Genomic DNA, 20,415 nt, shown 5'->3' with positions numbered 1-20,415 from the left:
ATAAGACATAATCAAAGGAGGCTATTATTGGCAAAAATATAGTTAAAGGTCCTATATTATGCAAAATTGTCTCTTGTGAGCTTTAGACCGTGTTATAATGTTGTTACTTCATCAAAAACATACTTGGAGTTGTGTTTTGTTTTATTCACACATGTATAGTGAGTAATCTTGTATTATTAGTCTGTCCACATGCCCAAAGCTCAAAATGATCTGTTTTACCTTGTGATGTCATGAAGTGGTAGTTTTCAGGTTAACAGCTACCTTTTTCCTTTTATTCAGTAGAGGTTGGTAAGTCCAGGTTTGAAATCATCCAAATGATTCTAGTGAAAGCGTATGGAGTTTAAAAACACAGTGGAGCACTTCCTGTATTACCACATGACATCACAAGGTGGAACAGAGTGTTGTCTGAAAGAAGAATTGAGGCTAAATCCGCAGAGTTTGTGTGTTAAACATGAGTGAATGAAACAAAACACAACTCCAGCTATGTTTTTGATGAAGAAACAACATTATAACACAGATCAGAAAATAGCATAATATGGGCCCTTTAAGAAGATATTGCTCCGAGCTATGAGCATGGAACAGTAGGGATGATGCATTAAATCATTCATAAACAAAAACAACTTAGTATTTTAATGAAACCTTGTATAATAACTTTCTCACTCAAATATGCTCACAGTAAAATTTGCTTCTATCCTTAAAGCTATGGCTGTGTAATGTCCAATGTCTATTTAAACGCTATAGTCCTGGTTTAATACTGTAATGGGACTGTTCTGTTGGGTTGGAGCCAGTCTCTGAGGGTGGCCCAGGTTTTGGTCACATCTGTGGTATTGACCAGCACCCCTCCTGCTCCTGCCCCTGTCCCTGGCACATGGGCCTGTCTGTGAGAGGGCTGCAGATGGGAAATGGGTCAAACAATACCACCACATCAGGGAGAGTTGAGAATTAAATTAAATCTAAACATGGATAGATATGGAGAAAAGAGCCCATATTACACTGTTTTCTGATTCATGTTATAATGTTGTTTCCTCATTGCAAAACCCTGTTCCACCTTGTGATGTCATTTGGTAATACAAAAAGTGCTCCACTGTGTTTTTAAACTCCACACACCTTCATTAGAATCATTTGGATGACTTCAGCCCTGGAATTGCCAATCTCTACAAAACAAAAGGTAAAAGGAGCTGTTAATTTGAAAACTACCGCTTCATTACATCACAAGGTGGAACAGAGCATTTTGAGCTTTGGAAATATAGACAGACTAATAATGCAGGATTACTCAGACATGTGTGAATAAAACAAAACACAACCCCAGTTATGCTTCTGACAGAACTAACATTATAACATGGCTCGAAGCTCACTAGAGTCAATTTCATGTATAGGAGCTTTAAGCTTCTTTAAACTGTCAAAATAAGCAAAAGAGAAAAAATCTACAGTCTCTAAACAGGATAAAAACAATCTCATTAAGCAGTCATAATGTCACTGCAACAGTATTTATTGCCAGGTATATCTTCATTATGTTGTGTATATGTTCAACAATAGGAAGTGCACTTACTATAGCAGTTAACAGCTCTGTCCCTGATACACACATCCTCTGCTTTATAGCACCATGATACAAACCATTAAGCCTTATAGAGCCTCATATATTTTAAGCACGAGTGGCCACAGAGGCAATTAAACGCTGGCAGTAGACTAGTGTTAGTGCAGAAGAGCTCAGGCCATAAAGGAGCAGTGCATTTCAGAATTATTTCAACTTAAAACAATTTGCATTTAGACGGAAGGAAACTTGTCTAATTATGTAATATTTTATTGTAAAAAGTTATTAAAACTATATGGTTAAATGTGTAATGACTTTAATTGAAAGTTTAAAAAAGGTTCAATTTGTTAATACTATATGAAGATGGATATTATTTCAACTTTAAAGGGCCCATATTAGAATGTTTTCAGATCTGTTCTTATGTTGACTCCTCATCACAAATATACCTGGAGTTATGTTTTGTTTCATTCACACATGTTTAACACATCAATGTGCATATAGGATGAGTTCTTCTCTCAAATGGAAAACACTGTTCCACCTTGTGATGTCATGTGGTAATACAGGAAGTGCTCCACTGTGTTTTTAAACTCCATACACCTTCACTACAATCAATTGAATAATTTCAGACAGGAATTGCCAATCTCTACTGAACAAAAGGTGAAACATAGCTGTTAATTTGAAAACTACAACTTCATGACATCACAAGGTGGAACAGAGGATTTTCAACTTGGGAAACAGACAGATTAATACCTAATGATTACTCAAACGTATGACTCCAGGTATGTTTTTGATGAGTTAACAACATTATAACATGGTTTGAAGCTCACAAGAATCAATTTTGCATAATACAGGATCTTTAAAGAGAATGTGCTAAATAATAAAATTTTGCATACCTCTAAAACAACAAGTGAGATTTTATCCATTTTCATATCTATACTATTTGTATATTTTCCAGAGTACCTCAAGCTCTGTCTGTACCAGTTTGAAAACCACTTTAACTTATATGCAACACATTTCCATTTGTAACTGCACCCAAGACAGCAGCACTAAAATGTACTAGCTCTGAGTAAAGAGGACTTCAAACGCCAATCTCCCACTCGCCTGGCTGCACTGTTTTAAAGTGTGTGGCAATCCAGACAATGGAATTTTCCCTGCGTCATTAAAAAGGGATTGGTGTACTCAGCGTGTCCAGGGGAAGTGCAGTTAGTTAACCCAACAAAGGTGCTACGTCCTGGGACCCTCGGACATGAAGAGGTGGTGTGTGGGGGTCTTCGCAAATCCAGGTTTAATCCCTGCTGTCCCATTGTATAGATGGACTCTATAAGCCCTTTTGGCCACTTCCCTCTTTAATCTCAGCAGGTTTTTGCGAAGTTAACAAGTTTCTGATGATGGCTACGCTTCTCAGATGTGGATTACTGAGGTGAAAGCCACTCGAGCAAATAGAATAGTTCTCATGCATGGACTAGAATGTAACCACCTCAACAAATGTTATCTTAGGGTTAGAGGTGCTGTACCACATTTTTACTAATTTAAAAATGTGAAAGACAGAATTAGTTAGTTTAAAAATGTTTACAGGTCCAAACTTGTTCACTGACACGTTGCAGTCCATCTGGAACATAGATTATATATATATACATATATAAACATAGCTAAATTGCTAGCTATTCCAAATAGGACGTGTTCTTGTGAGTGCTTCTGGCCCCATCAATTCAGTTTCCAGTTGTCTTTATATTGAAAAATTATCACCCTCTCTCTGTAACTGCTGCAGTAAGTCTTGTTATTTTGGTTTTAAAATGTTCATTTTAACCTGCTCTAATAGATCCTGGTGTTTTCATTTCACTGTTTGTCCGTAAACAAATTCCTATTCCTAATACGGAATTCTGCTCCAAATTCGATCCTATAACTGCCAGCCTTGTGAGCTTAATTTGACTGGAGCCAAATGCTATGGGTGACGTCTCACTCCCTCAGTCCACTTATTTATACAGTTTATGACCAGGAATAAACCAGGGCAAATGTGATCAATAAAACAACTCTATGTGATTGCATTAAATTACTTTCATTAGTACAGTGTCAACACTGAGGCTTCACATTTAATGAAGTGAACAGAGTTAAACTATTGTTTTTACCACCAATAAAACAAAGCCACCATGTCCATTGTACACCATGGCCTGCTTGTGTTTGCTTGTTGGGGGAGGAGTTTGGGGGGAGGGCCGGACTTGCCTCTTGTGAGTGGGACGGTGGTCGTGACAAAGCACTTGACGGGCCCAAAAGACACCCCCTAATTTGGTGTTGACCTTGGCTTGTTTAGCATTCGGGCTGAGGCTGGTGGTGACAGTGACACGTGTCTGGGATGGGGAAGTCCTGGGGGTCTTCGGGGTGAGGGGGTCTTAGGGGGAGAAGGGTGAGGTTGGTGGGTGAGGAAGGAGGTGGGAGGTGGTTGTGGATGTGCAGATGGACAGACCGTTATAAAACATAAGACAATATTCCCAAAAGAGAATTCAGGGTCAAAGATCACAGCCCCCACTGTCTAAACTGAGAACTCAACCAAGACTAAACCATGCAGGATGGACCCAGGATTTGTCAAGGATTTAACCAGATCTAAATCAGGACTAAATAAAGTAAAAGACAAGACCAAATCAGGAATAACAGGACTAAACCAGGACTACCTAGGGGTGGACAATATAGACAAAAATGTATTATCAATATATTTCTTTTGGTTTCCTGATAACAATAATCAAATGTCAATCCAACAGAAAGGCATTAAAACTTAATGGCTGAGGTTTAGGTATCAGGAAATGTGAAATGATGTGAATTTTGCTCACAAGTTCAAAAACACCCCTTTATAACCTTTAAAATTGATCTACATTATTCTTTACTTTTTCATTTTAATCAACTCTTTTTGCAGCATATTTTACAAAAAAATGCAAAAAAAAAAAAAAAAAATGATATAGTCAATAATCAAAAACTGCATATCTTCAAATCAACATTCACAATATTATAATTTTTCAGTAATCTGCCCCCCTCAAACTATACCAGAACAAAATGAGGACTAATCTAGGACTGTCTCATGACTAAACCAAGTCTAAACAAAGACTACCCCAGAACTGACCTGCTTTATCAGTTCTAAACAACAGCTAATCTTGTCTTAATAGGACTAAATCAGCACTAATGAAGAACTAAACCAGGACTAAACCAGGACCAAGGTAAAACTAAATACTATGAAATCAGGTTTAAACATTTGTATATAGGTCTAACCAAAAACTCCCTTTAGTTTAATACAGCACAACCAACATCCAAGCTCCCACTAGCCCTCTTCTCTGTCTCATTGTTATTGGGCACCTTATGCAGTTTATAAAATTAAATCCTTGACTAGCAGGTTGTGGGTGGGTCTTTGGGGTTGTTTATTTGCATATATTTAATGTGGTCCAAAGCCAAGCCGTTTAAATAGAGCACAATGTAACCATGCAGCTGGCACGTGCTTCACTGGAGGGAGAGGAGAGGGGCCTTTTAATTAAGGGATTTGTTAATTTTCTATTCAACCTGACTTTGATGAATGGGCACTGAAGAGACTGGAGGACTAGAGGAGGTCTTCAGGCGGTGGCTATATTTACACATGAAGGTTTAACCCTTTCAGTGTTTACAAAAGCTGTGGAAAACAATGAAGCAAGACGAAGGGAAAAGACAAGACGGCCATAAGGAAGTGATGTGGACTTTGTTTTAAAGGTCCTATATTCCACAAAATTCACTGTTGTAAGCCATGTTATAATGTTACAGTATCAAAAAACATACCTGGAGTTGTGTTTCATTTCATTCACACATGCTTGTGTAATCCAGGTTTATTAGTCTGTCCACATCTTCAAAGCTCAAAATGCTCATTCAGAACAGAGTGGAAGAGAATGTTTCCTGTTTGAAAGAACTCAACCTAAATATGCAGGATTTGTGTGTAAAACACGTGTGAATGAAACATAAAACAAGTCCAGGTATGTTTTTGATGAGGAAACAACATTATAACATACATCAGAAAATAGCATAATATGGGCCCTTCAAGTTTATATTATGAATAAGAATAAGTTAAACTGTATTTAAAAGAGGCGAGGGGAAGGAGTATAGAATAGATGACCTGGTAACTAAATGATTTATTTTTATAAGTGATAAGTACTTTTTTGCTACTTGCTTTTTTTCATAATTTACCAACAGGAAATTGTGGGTCAATTCAGTCTGAAAAAGGGTCTCTACCACAAAAGCATCTCTACTGCCAAATGGCCAAATGAACCTGGATCCTTTCCCTGTAATCAATAATGAGGCGGCCATCTTGAATTAAGCATCTAACAAGAAGTCACGATGAACAGGTTAAAGTTGTTTTACCAGAATCACAATGCGATTTTAAATACTTTTAAAATGGTAAGTATTTGGTTTGACAGGACTGAACCAGGTCTGAACCAAGTTTAATAAACCAAGGCAAAGTACTAATATAGAACTAAACAAGCTAAACCCAGGTCTAACCTAGGTTTAACCAGGTTCATCCTGAATAACAGGCTCAGCAACATAAATCGAGTGCAATTTTACATTTCTAATTCAAAGCTCTGTGTGTAACTACAGGAGTCTGCTACCTGCTTTCTGTGGAGATGTTATTACTTTGTCGCTAATATTTCACAGTATGGCATTAAATGCATCTATGAGACATCTATGAAGACAATCAGGTGACGCCACCTTGCCTAGTTACAGGTCAGACGTTTTTTTGACATATTTTTGAGCAGTAAAACGCTTGCAAATGGACAAAATGCAAGATAGAGAAGTTCAAGAAGATGCAATAGCAGTAGTACCTTTAAATGTGTATGTGCCAAAAATCCAAGGCATAACTGACTACAATACAAAGACTCCATCAATTCTCAACCAAATCAAACTAAACCAGGATTAACCCTGAATTAAACCAGAACTAAACAAGGACTAAACCAGTTCTATGCACAGACTAAACCAAGGTGTATTATGCCTTAAAATGATTTTTGTGTACTTGAAAGCAGCTCCTCCATGTGTCATACTGGCTTCAGCTCAATTTATCTGTTGTGAAGTGGCACACATTCATCTCGTAAATGCTCTCCCATGATTTCCTTTGTGTATGCAGAGACGGGGGTCACCTTGAGAGGCCTGTGTGTGGCGAATAGATAATGTATTCCTTCATACAAAACAATGTCTCGCTAACATGCTTTCTTCTACACCTGAGGAACTTTACAGCAGAAGACAGAGTGATTTCTGTCCTGGTTTTGAGATGTCTTAGAAAACAGTACAATTACAGTAAAGGTTTCAGTGTGAATTTAAGAGGTGGGTTTTCTACATCTAAAGGAAGTGCAATCATTATAGTGGCTGTGACTGATAGACCGAGTAGACTAGCATAGTAAAATAGTGTATAGTCTTTGTGACAGTCCCAAGCCTGTGTAGAGTAAGAGGTCTGTCAGGAAGGACATCTGACATGATCCTACTCAATACTGGACTCTTAAATACAATGTTTGTAATGAAGTATGCTCTCAAATAATGGATTATAAGTACAATAAGGTATTTTTAATTATCATATCATTGTCTAAAAAAACTCTAAATAAAATAAATTATCAGGGCTGGAATGTTCAAGCTAATATAGAGAAAATACTGCAAAATTATTTCAGTCTCATTTTTATTTGAAGGCTAAATATTGCATGATACTATTATTAAAGGAATTTCATACCAGCTATAAATATTTCTCCTAACACCTCTTTGATATTTATTGGATTTAATGAGAAAAACATCTAAACTAGTTCAGATATAATAAAATAGACCAAATTCATGAATAATGTGTAAAGTGTGTGTTGGATAACCTGCACTATAGGCTGAAATTCAAAACATGCACAAATTATGCATCTTCAAAGACAGCTCCTAATGATTTCAAATTAACTTAAACAGTAACCCAGTCTGTAACTACCTTTTGTCTAGTCTGCCTCACCAGATATGAATTGACACGCAGCGTTTTGATGCATATTAATGTTCTTAAATGGGCCGTTGAGGGAGGGGGTGCGGGGGAAGAAGGGGGGGAGGGGCTATACGGGGGATCACAAAGCCACAGCCGGGACTCCTGGGAGCTGGGGAACAGGTGCAGGACTCACTCTGGTTCAAGGCAATAGGACTGGTTTATGATGTGGGACAATCAATGGGGCAGTTTGAGTCTAATTCAGGAGAGCTCATTTGGTGGTTACGCTGCTTCATGGCTCATACACCTTTTGTTACAAGAAAAAAAACACTGTTCATTTAAGTATAATAAAAAATACTTAGAATGTATATATACAATAGGAAAATGCAAAACTGTTTTATGTTAAATGTACCATCTTTGTGTTAGACCCAGCAGCAGGATAGCAGCTTAACAAATGTGCCTATCCAAGAACATCAATGGTAATTTTATTTAAAAGTACACTGTGTAACTTTTCTTTTCTCATATTTCTTTATGAGATGCTATTGCTTTGTCTGGAATGTTTCACAGTATTAAACCTTTCTATCTTCATGGAGACCAAACCACACCAGGTTACATGTCAGATCTGTGGAGAGGCAACCCCGCTCACAGTCAGAGCGCCTGTTTCTTTAGGTATTTTTGTAATTTAATAAATAGAGCTGTTTAATGTCATAGTGTGGAACAATCCAGGCAGAACAATGACATATCCATAGAAACCAGCAGGTGACAGACCCCCAACCAAAAAGTTACATAGTACATCTTTAATACAATAGGTCTATACCAAAAAAAAACGTATTGTCCAACAAACTTAGGCCTATTTCCACGTAATGACCTCACAATAGCAACAAAATGCAGCTTTATGTGATGTTTTCAAATGCACAATTGTATACTAACAAGCAAGCTTAAAGGTGCACTGTGTAACTTTTCTGAGTGAGGGTCTGCTACCTGCTCGTCTCTATAGCAATATTACCGTTTTTCCTCACAAAGGAGACAAGTCACTGATATGTTTTTCAATGTATTTTTGAGCTATAAAACACATGTATTTGAATTAAGTGCAAGGCAGATATGTTTAATGCGCTACTGTGGAACATTTCATGGAGACAAGCAAATAGCAGACTTTCCACCTTAGAAGTTGCGTAGTACACCTTTAAGACAACCCACAAATCTAAGGGCGTTTCTGTGTCAATGACATCCACACAATTCTGAGGAAATTCACTTCAAACTAAAATAAACCGAACTAAAACGAAACAAATATATCACCGAAGAGTGTGTGTTGCCCCTGACAACATTGCAGATTCAAATCCAGAAAAACACGGTCCTTAGAGGTGAAAGACAGCGCGAGTCTCAAAGGCACCTGGATAAATATTTCTGTGTAACGCGTAACGATTGTATGGCGCAGATTAAAGTCATTTTCTCTAAGGGCGAATGATTTTCCCGGCTCAATAACCCGCAGAGCTGCACCTCTCTCTCTCTCTCTCTCACTCACTCACTCTCTCTCTCTCTCTCTGTGGTCCCTCCTTTGAGACCAGCGCACAATCAACTTGAACCAGACCACGCCCCCCTCTTTATTCTGGGAGAACTTATCTGCGTCTACGTGTTGATGTCCTGCACACTGAAGTCGAGCTCAGACCGGAGTAAGCATCGCAATAACTTCTACCCATGCTGAACAATATTGCATCTGGCGCGCGTATTGTTTTGTTGACAAGATGGATTTGTTAGACCGTGGATACTTGGACTCTCCGTACAACTACACCTTCAATTTCTGGAACGATTATCTTGGTTTGTCGACCCTCGTTGCCAAAAACAAGCCAACAAGTCCAAACTCTATCACGGAGTCTCTAAAAGCTACGTTGGGTTTGGATGATGAGTCGCCAATGTGCCCGTGCGTAACTGGGCACGGCCGGGACAGCGATGGCCACGCTGAATGCTGCTGCGCGCCTCCAAGCTCCCCTCCGCTTTCTATCTACGACCTAAAAGAAACTCTCCTCCGGCCCTACGAGCACGACTCCCCGCTGTCAGACCAAGATTGTCCCGGTTACAGAGGCAGCTTCACCGGGTTGGATCTCTTCTCTAGGCGCAAGCACTTCCAAAGGTGCAAACCAGAGCCCAAAGTGTGCGTGTTTTGTCGGAATAATGGCGCACCGGAGGAGGTCTACGGCACTCACATCTTGAAGACGGTGGACGGGAGAGTGCTGTGCCCCATCCTGCGCGCGTACACCTGCCCTCTCTGCAGCGCCAACGGGGACAATGCGCATACAATTAAGTACTGCCCACTGTCCAGGGACCAGCAGAACCACCGAGGCGCGCCCAAGACTGGCAGAGCTATCGGCAAGAGACTTAAAATCTTCTAAAGTTCAACTGATAAACACACTGTGCGAAGTTTCTGAGCCTCATTTGATGCTCAAGCCGGTCTTCTTACATCAGTGACGACTAAAAACGTAATATAAAGACGTTTTGCCATTTCCAAATATATATTTTTTGCAACGATAGTGTCATTTTTAGCTTACAAAAATAACACCTTTATACATGAATGTGAAGTTGACAGTCTAACTATAAGGCCACCAAGGAAACTATTATTCCCTAAACTTCATTGGAGATGTAATTTAAAAATCTTAAATATTAGAGGCTATAATACTTACACGTTGTTTACATTAATGTATAAAATGCTGATATGGACCATGTTTTGCTTGAGATTTCTTCATAAGCCTATAACAGCACATGAGAGAAAATAAGCTACATAGTTTTAGCACACACTTGATGAGAATTAAGTTGAATTCCCCCCCAATAGCACTCAAAATGTATAAATGAACCAAAGTACTGTTTACGAGTCGACGTGTGAATGCCCACTTTCAAGCTGTACCCAGAAGTATCCGTGTTGTGCCAGTGCAAACAGTTCTGCGCATGTCAGCAGCTCGCGCAACCTTTTAGTGCGATGCCAACGTAAATGAATATGCAGCGCTTCTAATACCGTGAATGTTTTTTAAACCAAGATGTCCGCCTATTTGAATTAATATAAATAGTTAAATTGAGCACATGTTTTTCAAAGATTGGGTTTTTCTACCAAAGCTATTCACTTTTTGAATGGAGATTTGCCCTGTATTGTTTGTATTGGATGTCTTTTAGTCCTATGTGATCAATGTGAATATGCCTACTTTACAAATGAACTGAATGTACAAAACAACGCTTTCTTCTGCAATTTTTGTATCATATGTAACTGTGTGAAGATTTTAGCAATGAGAACTGGATATATGTACTTATTTTTTACCTTATTGTATCAAATATATTCACTGTAAAATTGAATAAACAAACTTGCTTTTGCTTACACGTGACTGGAGATCATTTAAATAACATGGTCTTGATATAAATTAACCTGTAACAAAGTTGAGGTGCTATATAGAGAAACAAAGCTGCCCCCACCTGGTAAAATAGAAGAATTACAAAACAGGAGAGGCCTAACCCTGAAAGTTTGACAAGGGCTTTATCTTGATATGTCTGCTATGTCTACTCTGCAGTACAGAATTGCAGTATTAGGGATCAAGTCAATAAAAATTTAATATTCATGAACAGGGGTGTTCAAATAGTTTTCACCAAGAGTCACATATTGGAACATTTATAGTGAAGGTGTTACAGTGACAGAAATAGTTGAATTTGTAGTAAAAAAAGAATGCTTCTAATCATTTGCACCAATTCAACAGAAGGCCTGAGAGCCAAAAATAATTTGGCCCCCAGATCACAGATTGGATAAGAATGGAAAAGAATGAAAACATAACTAAAGATCTCTACAGTTATTGAGGGTAGTTGGTTAAAGAGAAAAGAGAAAAGTTAGTTTAAGTACAAGGCTACAGAAAAGATACAGTAAGTATATATTTAAAAACATAAATAAATAAATATATAAATATATATATATATATACATATACATAAATAAATATATATATATGTAAAGACTATTTTGTTGACGTTATTGCCTATACAGTTGATTTAATCCTTCCTCTTATCTCCTGTTAGATGTGTTTTATATATATATATATATATATATATATATATATATATATATATATATATATATATATATATATATATATATATATATATATATATATATATATATATATATATATATATATATATATATATATATATATATATATATATATATATATATATATATATATATATATATATAGTTGTAATAAATAAATAAATAATTATTGGAATAGTACTTTACAGATTTACAGAATACAAACATACAAAATACTACCCATATTGCATATGTAAGAATATGCTTTAGTATTTTTCTTTGTTTCTTCTACCTTGTGAGTGGCTGCATTGTCCAGGATGTACTCGAGCAAAGGTAGAAGTTGGGACAGCCATCTTGCTTCTGTGGCACCTAAAGAGACAAAACAAAATGCAGTAAATAAATAATAACACGGTCTTGTTTGATCCTTGTGATTAATGGCCAATATCTAAAGCATGAAAACAATTTTATTATTATTATTTTTTATCTTATTTAATTGAATAACATTTTGTTCTTGTTTTGAAAAATGTTAAAATCAATCTAAAAAAATAAACAGAGTTCAAAACGTTCAAATGACTGAAACCCAGATGTCTATATTGGTCTATATTGACATCTGCTGGCTCTCTAGCTGAACTGCAACATATAGATTTTATGTATTTGCCTTAATCATTTGAGACTACTATAGTCATGGACTGGATGATTTCAGAGGGACTGAAATTAAGATTGGGTTGTTGTTCATTTGGGAAAACTGCTTTATGGTGGTTAAAAACCTTCAGTAAAATATATAGACAACGTAATTCCTTCTTTGCAGATCACATTTCGTTTGAGGCATGGATAGCACGATCAGCAAAGACTCATTGGATTCACATTAGAGCCTGATTAACAGGCAATCAATATTTGATTTTGTGAGCGATCGAACTTGACTTCAATAAAAGCAATGAAAACAAAGCCATTATAATTACCCACTAACATGAAAAATGAAATAATAATAATACAATGAATGAGCAGTAATTAATTGGAATGTTTTGTTGGGGTCTGCTGACACACGTTTTATTAACAGGCTCGGACTTTTAATTGGTAGTTTTATTCCTGAATTAATTCAGAATCTCCCTAAAAGAAAATCTATGTACATATCAATAATAATATATTATAAGCAAATTTACATTGGCCATTTCAACTTCCCCAAACATCACAAGACTATAGCTCAGCTGGTAGAATGTTTGTTTACCGATCCAAAGGTTGGCAATTCAAATCATGCTCTCAATATGAACATCATTGGCTAAAAAAACAAAAAACGCACTAAAGCACTAAATAAAATGTGACCATTTACCATGATTTTTTGTTTTTGTCACGTGTACACCTGTGGTAACTCCAATCAATCACACAGGAGTAAGAATAGGGCTGCAATTTGAGTTGGTCCAATTATCTAATCACAAAGTCTACTATTACTTACATAATATAATGTCCTCTCTAATTAACAAAATATCCTGCCCTTTTATAGAAAAATCTTGTACCTGTAGTTTTGACTTGTACAAACATGTTCTTAAATGCACAGGATTCTTGTATTACTTCATCAGTTCATTTTTCAATTTTCTTCAATTGTTGATGCTTCTAGAGTATATTACACAAAAAATGACTATTGAGAGTTGTTAGTCATGTCATAGAAGATTAAACATACCTTGTTGTTGTGTTTTGTTTTGGAGGCCTGTGGAATTTAAAAACACAGTGGAGCACTTCCTGTATTATCACATGACATCGGGAACATAGTATTTTCTGTTTGAGAGAAGAACAGCCTAAATATGCAGGATTTGTTTGTGACTGAAACAACACAACTCCAGGTATGTTTTTGATTAGGAAACATTATAACATAGATCCGAAAATAGCGATCATAATACTAAAATCAAATAAAAATCACTATACATTTTTTTCATGCAGCTATACAAAAGGAACAGATTTTTACACAGGCAATGTCGGTGAAGTGTTTTGCCCATTGATACAACAACAGTACACACTGGTTGGAGCTGAAATTGAACCAGCAATCTCCAGGTTTGTAGATGAATCCTCTGCCATAGAGCTACGACTGCTCTAAAGGTATGATGTCATCTGTAAAGCTGCAGTTAAGTCTACACAGTCGATAAAATACAACCAGGTCTATGCAGTCTCGCCTCTGTAAAGCGATCACTATAAGGTCATATCGATCCAGCAACATTGAGTGTTCGGAGTTTGTCATTAGCCCAGTTGTGGAGATGATTTAGTGTATTTCTCTCTTGGTCCAGGCAGCTCTGAAGTGTCCTCACTGCAGCGCGCTCTGATTGGCCGAGACCATGCTGACAGCGGAGAAGTGTCAGTGAGAGGAGGGAGGGGGCGCTCTCTCCCTATATAAGCCCAGGATCTGCAGCATCACTGAGCTGGTGCAGTGCAAAACGCTCACTCATCCTCTCTTCCCATGGTGTGCAGAACAAGGGGGACAAAAAAATCCAAAATCCTGAAACTTTAACCTTCATTTAAAACAACATACACAGAAGTCATCATGAGCTACGATCCTTTTCTCTCTTATCGTGGATCAAGGGACATCTCCATAGGGTCCCGAACCAAGACCCCCTATTTCACCTCCTCTCCTCGTGTTACCCCATCTGGAAAGAGGATACTCAGGCTGAGCTCCTCTCCTCTACCCTCCTCTCTTCAAGATGGCCCGCGGATGGATTTAACTCAAGTAAGCTCCATGAATTCGGAGCTGCTGGAGGTAAGGACCCAAGAGCGGGAACAGCTAGTGGGGTTGAATGACCGCTTCGCCACCTATATCGAAAAGGTCAGGTTCCTGGAGCAGCAGAACAAGGCTCTCCTGTCTGAACTGGAGGTGCTGAGGGCACGACAGAGTAACCCGTCCCGTCTCCAGACCATATTCGAGGGGGAGGCCCGAAACCTGAGGGCCATGATTGAGTCAGAGAATGGGGAGAAGATGCGGATGGAGGCGGACCGGGACTATCTGCGCGATGTGTATGAACAGATGAAGGAGAGGTTTGAAGAGGAGGCGCGGAGGAGACAGGGGGCAGAGGAGGAGCTGCAGAGGGCCAGAGAGGAGGCCACAAGGTAAGGAGGGTCAAGAGAAGAATTTTGATTTTTAGTCAAGGGTCCACAACCTTCTTGTCTCGATGAAGATGCTAATAGGCATAGCCAAAACTTCACCGTATGGCATTAAACTGTAAGTTATTTTGTTTAACACCTGTAATTGAATAAACACTAGAAACATGATGAGCACTCCACAAGAAAATTTACATAATGCAGCTTTAATAGTGCTGATCTGTTAATATTATTCCCATTGAGGCAAGAGGCACTATTTCTGTATCAATCTTATGGTAATGTAATAATAGAGGACATATTTCTCTATGAGGACATAAATGGGTTTCAAAGCATAGTTCCCATTAGTATTAACAATTCAAAACAAAACATAATTTTATGAAAGGCGAAAAGTATTCAAAATGTCACCTATAACAGGAACTGAAACACATGAATAAAGTGTACCTTACTCCTGTGTCCTCCTCCAGGGCCCTGCTGTCCAACTGGGACGCCCAGGCCACAGTGGGGTCCCTGTGTGACGAGCTGCTGTTCCTGAAGAAGGTGTACACAGAGGAGCAGGCAGAGCTGCAGTCCCAGCTGCAAGTGGCTAGCATCAGTGTGGAGGTAGAAGTGTCCCGACCTGACCTCTCCACCGCTCTACGGGACATCAGGGGACAGTACGAGCGCCTGGCCCACAGGAACATGCAGGTACACAATAGCGTTAGTATTATTGTTTTAAAGGTAAGCAAAAATAAAATAGAGGACTGCATTTTTATGAGGTCTCTGTTTTAGTATGCCTCTGTGTAGTGAGTGATTTTATGTGCTCTTGTGTTCAAATTACCCTCAGAATGTCATTTTTATTAAAGGTGCACTGTGTAACCTTTCTGCTGGAGGGTTTGCTGCCTGCCTGTCTCTATGGAGATGTGCCTAGAGTGTTCCACAGTATGGCTATAAACTTATGAATCTCCATGGAGCCATGGAGCTAGCCAAATTCTGTAATTTGACTTGGTTAGATTTGTGGAGAGGCAACCCTACTCACAGTAAGAATGGATGGAAATGGATGGAATCCATGGAAACAAACAGATTGCGGTTACATAGTGTACCTTTAAATATCAAGTATACTGTCAAAACGCTGTAAAAAGAGTTGATAAAATATCATATAACAAAAACATTCAGTGTAATCCAAACATGGGTGATCGGAGAAAATTGTTATAATAAAATTTTTGGTTATCAAATCTGCACAAAAAACTAATAATGTATGGAAGAGATGGGCAGAAGATTTCAGCACTTTAATGTTCAGTCTATTCACTTTTTGTGCTTACATGAACCTCAGTCAAAGACATTTACAGGCACATTTTTGCATATTTCTGATGGTAAAAATGATTGTTGTTATGAGGAAAGATATCAAGAAAAGTTTTGAATAAAGAATTTCTCTCTACATACAGGCAGCAGAGGAATGGTACAAGAACAAGTTTGCGAGTGTAGCGGAAATGGCGAGTAAGAACAATGAGGCTGTGCGGGCGATCAGGGAGGAGACTATGGAGTACCGGCGCTTGCTGCAGACGCGCTCATCCGAAATCGAAGGTCTGAGAAACGTCATCGAGTCCCTTACCAAACAACTGCAAGAACTAGAGCACACGCAGGCCAAGGAGGTGGCACGGTACCAGGCCAGTATCAAACACTACAAACTCATACTGGTTATGACCAATACAAGAATTTTAACTTGATCTAGGACTGTATAGTTTTAGCTAGTTCATTTTAAAAGAGATTCAGTCATCTCCATTTGTCAATGTTCAGCTTGGTTGTTTTGAGAGTTCTACAGCAAAAAGTTCAGAGAAATTGTTGTTGTTGTTTTTTTTAATGGAAATATTTCTAAAACATAAGACTGAAATGTAACAGTATCTTTCCTGAACTGAAAAAGAGAATGATCATGGTCTGTGCATTTCCATTTGTACCATACATGTAACAAAATGTTAACTGCTTTAATGTTAAGACATTTTAAATTACAACATTAAGGCCAGTTCATACTTAATAAAAAGTAAGAAGTTCACCTGGAGCTGTAAGGACAAGATGACATCACTTTGTTCTCTCAGTTTGGCCCTGATACATTGTCCGAGCAGAACTTTGTTCTTATGGGCTGCCAGACACCTACGCTGTGATTGGTTGGATTTTCACAGTGGGTGCAGGTCTATTGAACAGCGCTTGTTTATAGTGAAGTTGTAACAAAAGCAGTGCACACCACAATCTTCAGGTAAAAATAGCCTCTGCTCTTAAAAGCCTTGACAGAAAGAAAATAGAAAAAGCAGAGAAGCAGAAAAAGCAGGGCCATAAATATCAGTTGGTGCAGCTCCTTCAGAAGCTGTAGAGCTCAGCAGACTTTGGCCTCAGTCAGAGGAAACTGCAACGTTATGCCAAAACGCACATCTCTCACACACCAATGAGCAAAGTCTATTCTCAAACTATGGCCCAGTGTATGTCATCATACTGCATTACCTTAAATTAGGGTAGATTAGATACATAGAGATTAATTATTCACTTTTGTGCCAGAAGAGCAGATACATATGAAAAAGTATATTTAAAAGCTTGATATGTATGTTGAAAAGGATTTTACTTTTTCAAATGATTGTTTTTTTTGTTTTGTTTTCTTTTCACAAATTTCATACAGTGCTCATTACGCATACACATAGATATAAATTTTTATACTAATAGCTTTATTTAATGCATTATCTTTTAGGTCTGCAATAAAGTTAGCCCATTTTTTTCTGTTTCCATTTCTTTTTGATAGCATTATTTCATATGCAGTTATTTTAAGAAAAGAATATAGCCATTAATTAAAGGATGGCATGTCAGGGCTTTTTCAGTGCTTTAGGTCCAGACTTAATACTGACACAATTCTTAGGCACACAATTTTAAATGTCACCTTGTTTGACCCTTCAGCTATGCTTTCATCACATAACAAAGCCAACCTTGGGGATCTTGGCAATGTAGTTTAGAGACCTTTTTCAGGAAACATGCATTGTAATAGAAGCGTGTAGTTGCAGTAGAGACAATTTTTTATTTCCTTTTCTCTCTGACTATAAGCTAGACAAGTTAAATATGCTCCTTTAGATTTTTTTTTGTGACCCACAGATGAGAATATGTCACCTGGAGAGTGACATCACTGAGGCCAAACAGGAAATGGCTCGATACCTGAAAGATTATCAAGACCTGCTGAACGTGAAGATGGCGCTGGACATTGAAATCGCAGCGTACAGGTAATGACTAAAAAACAAATATAAAAAATATTCATCTTTTTGCAAGTATCAGATAATGAAGATGTACTGAAATGCTCATGAATAATTTGTTAACCAATTTATTGTCAAGATAGGCTTAATCTTAAGTCATTATTATTATATTATTAAGTAAATATATTTAGTCTTTGAGGTTATGGTTTGCAAATATTACTGATTTATAAAATGGAAAGTTAATTGGTCAACAACAACAACAACAAGTGTAATCAACAATTATTGTTCACCTGTTAATTAATTGAAAGAGTCAGAGTCCTTAAAGTTACATTATGTAACGTTTTTGGCAGGGGCCCATCACCTTCTTGTTTCTATGGATATGTCCTTGCTCTACTTTGAATCTTCCACAATATGGCATTAAACAGATCTACCTTACATTTATTCAGTTACATGTGGTTTTAAAGCTCAAAAATAACGAGAAAAAACAGCCATTCTGACTGACTTTGTTTTAATATCATACTGTGAAACATTCCAGACAGAGCAATAACATCTCCATGGAGAAAAGCATTTGACAGACCTTCTACCAGATAAGTTATGCAATGCACCTTTAAAAGGGACTATATCAGAACTGAAACAAGTCTGTAATATGGCCATACAATCTAAGACTAAGACTAGCTCAGACCAGGACCAAACTGGGCTTTAACCATGATGAGATGAGAACTAAACCAAGACTAATGCACTTAACCCACTGATTATACAAATCTACAAATCTGTTTGTACTTTTCCAGGAAACTTCTGGAAGGGGAGGAGATTCGCCTGGCTTATCCACCTCTCCCTGTTCTCAACTAAACACAAATCATCTACCATCATGACCCCCCATCCCCCTTTTCTCTCTCTTTCTCTCTTTCTCTCTACCCCTCTATTTCTCTCTTTTCTTACATTCTTACAACATCAACAACTCAACACCAAGACACCTGCGCCCTTGAGCTATAGCTACAAGAGGTCCAATAGAAGTCCCCCTTCTTCTACACACATTTGACACCAAGAAAGAAATTGACCTACAAAGAGTGGATGCCGCACTGCATTAGTTACAAAACAGCTCTTTGGGACAGAGATATTGTTTTGACTGAGTTCCTAAAGTTAAAATACCCAAGTATCAAAAGTTATTTATCAAAATCCTCACTGTGCAAACATTTGACCAACTGTTTGTAAAGAAGGACAAAACTATTTCTAACTTTTGATGGTTGGACTTGGAGCTCATCAAATCGATAAACATTGTCCTGCGTTATAGTTATTATTAATGATCAGTGAACCAGTAACCTTAAAAATTTACTTTCAGAAACTTAAATTTTAGTGATGTTTTGGTTTTTCCTCCATTGCATTTACAACTGGTCTCTGGTTGATATTCCATATACTAATACTGTAGATTCAGACATATTAACCTGGTATTCAAACTCATATTTTCTCTGATAGTTCTTGTTTGTGTAATTGCAATGGAGGTCTTTTGTTACTGGTTTCTTCTTATAATGTCCTCTGTTTAAATTAGTTGCTAAAACAATGAAACAATAACTGCAGGAGCTCCTTGTTGTTTGTTAAATTAATTCTTAACATCTGTGAAACTAACACAAACTACTGTGTCAATGTAAGAGCCAACAACAAGCTGAATAAATTTAAGTTACCTGCAAAACAGGCATGTTGAGTCTTTCTTGTTTAAACTATTAGTGGTCACATGATGTTGAATTGTAGAGGAGGATGAAGAGACGGGATCTGACAAGAACAAATATAAAGAGGATTCATTACCTTTTTTCTGATTAGCAAATAGTCCCAAACTTTGATATTATCTTACCTGGCAAAACCAGAATGACGTCTGTATTTTTATTGATACTTTGCAGTGACATCTCACTGGAGATGTTCTACATGTATGTGTATGATGGAATGTTCTTCAGTTCCTATGGTGAAACAATGCACACACGCTGTCAAAAAAGATTTATAATAGTCTGGAAACACAATAAAAATACAAAATGGATTAAACAACCTGTTTTCAGGAACCCGTGACAAGTACAAGTGTTCATGGTCCTGTTTAGAGGTTTGATTTTCAACGAAAGTGAGAGTGACTAACTGAAAAACTGTTGATTTAAGTGTTTTAGACTTATTTAACATCTTAAATAATCTCACTTGTTGTCGTCGGAGCTAAGTCACTTCTTTCTGGTCAAAATATGTTAAAACAAATCTCACATTAAAGTCTAGCTTGAATAACAGAGCTTCAGACAGAGCAGTGTCTATAGTTAGCATCACACCCCCAGGGAACGTTGATGACATCAGCTGCAAAGAGTCAATACACATGGGTGAAGTATTGAACAAGTGTGTACTCGGGATCCCAGGCATGATATTGGCCATAGTAGCAATACAGAGTGAAGGATACCTGGAGTGGTGTAGAGTAGATCAGATGGCCCTGGAGAGAATCCACAAGACCATACTGACCTAAAGTAAGTTTTCTATAAAACAACTACAATCTGTTTTCCTATCTTGCTCTTTTCCCCAAGTTTCTAGAACTAAGGTTACACACGTAACCTTAAACAGTAATTAAACATCTCATAAATACACTTTATATTCAA

At 37.7% G+C, this 20,415-nt stretch overlaps 2 protein-coding genes across 2 annotated transcripts; both read left to right on the top strand.

Moving 5' to 3' along the window:
• Positions 1-8,797: 8,797 nt before the first annotated feature.
• On the top strand, positions 8,798-10,824 carry LOC110157343 (nanos homolog 1-like). The gene has a single exon (XM_055160119.1). It carries the CDS (start codon positions 9,209-9,211, stop codon positions 9,851-9,853), a length of 645 nt encoding a protein of 214 aa, XP_055016094.1. The 5' UTR covers positions 8,798-9,208; the 3' UTR covers positions 9,854-10,824.
• A 3,225-nt stretch (positions 10,825-14,049) lies between these two features.
• si:dkey-33c12.3 (uncharacterized protein LOC335380 homolog) lies at positions 14,050-19,490 on the top strand. The gene is made up of 5 exons (XM_055160137.1): positions 14,050-14,609; positions 15,065-15,284; positions 16,022-16,243; positions 17,706-17,830; positions 18,589-19,490. The coding sequence occupies exons 1-5, from the start codon at positions 14,050-14,052 to the stop codon at positions 18,647-18,649; spliced, it is 1,188 nt and encodes a 395-aa protein (XP_055016112.1). The 3' UTR covers positions 18,650-19,490.
• Positions 19,491-20,415: the final 925 nt, after the last annotated feature.

Source organism: Boleophthalmus pectinirostris, unplaced genomic scaffold (assembly GCF_026225935.1).
Source record: "Boleophthalmus pectinirostris isolate CB_2022bp ecotype Guang Dong unplaced genomic scaffold, ASM2622593v1 HiC_scaffold_10, whole genome shotgun sequence".
NCBI lineage: Eukaryota > Metazoa > Chordata > Actinopteri > Gobiiformes > Gobiidae > Boleophthalmus > Boleophthalmus pectinirostris.
This window is presented reverse-complemented; position numbering and strand designations above follow the sequence as displayed.

Excerpts from the sequence above, each read along its gene's own strand:
- LOC110157343 (XM_055160119.1), top strand. The coding sequence starts at position 9,209 with ATGGATTTGTTAGACCGTGGATACTTGGACTCTCCGTACAACTACACC.
- si:dkey-33c12.3 (XM_055160137.1), top strand. The coding sequence starts at position 14,050 with ATGAGCTACGATCCTTTTCTCTCTTATCGTGGATCAAGGGACATCTCC. Across the intron at positions 14,610-15,064 it reads GCCAGAGAGGAGGCCACAAG|GGCCCTGCTGTCCAACTGGG; the intron begins GTAAGGAGGGTC and ends GTCCTCCTCCAG. Across the intron at positions 15,285-16,021 it reads TGGCCCACAGGAACATGCAG|GCAGCAGAGGAATGGTACAA; the intron begins GTACACAATAGC and ends CTCTACATACAG.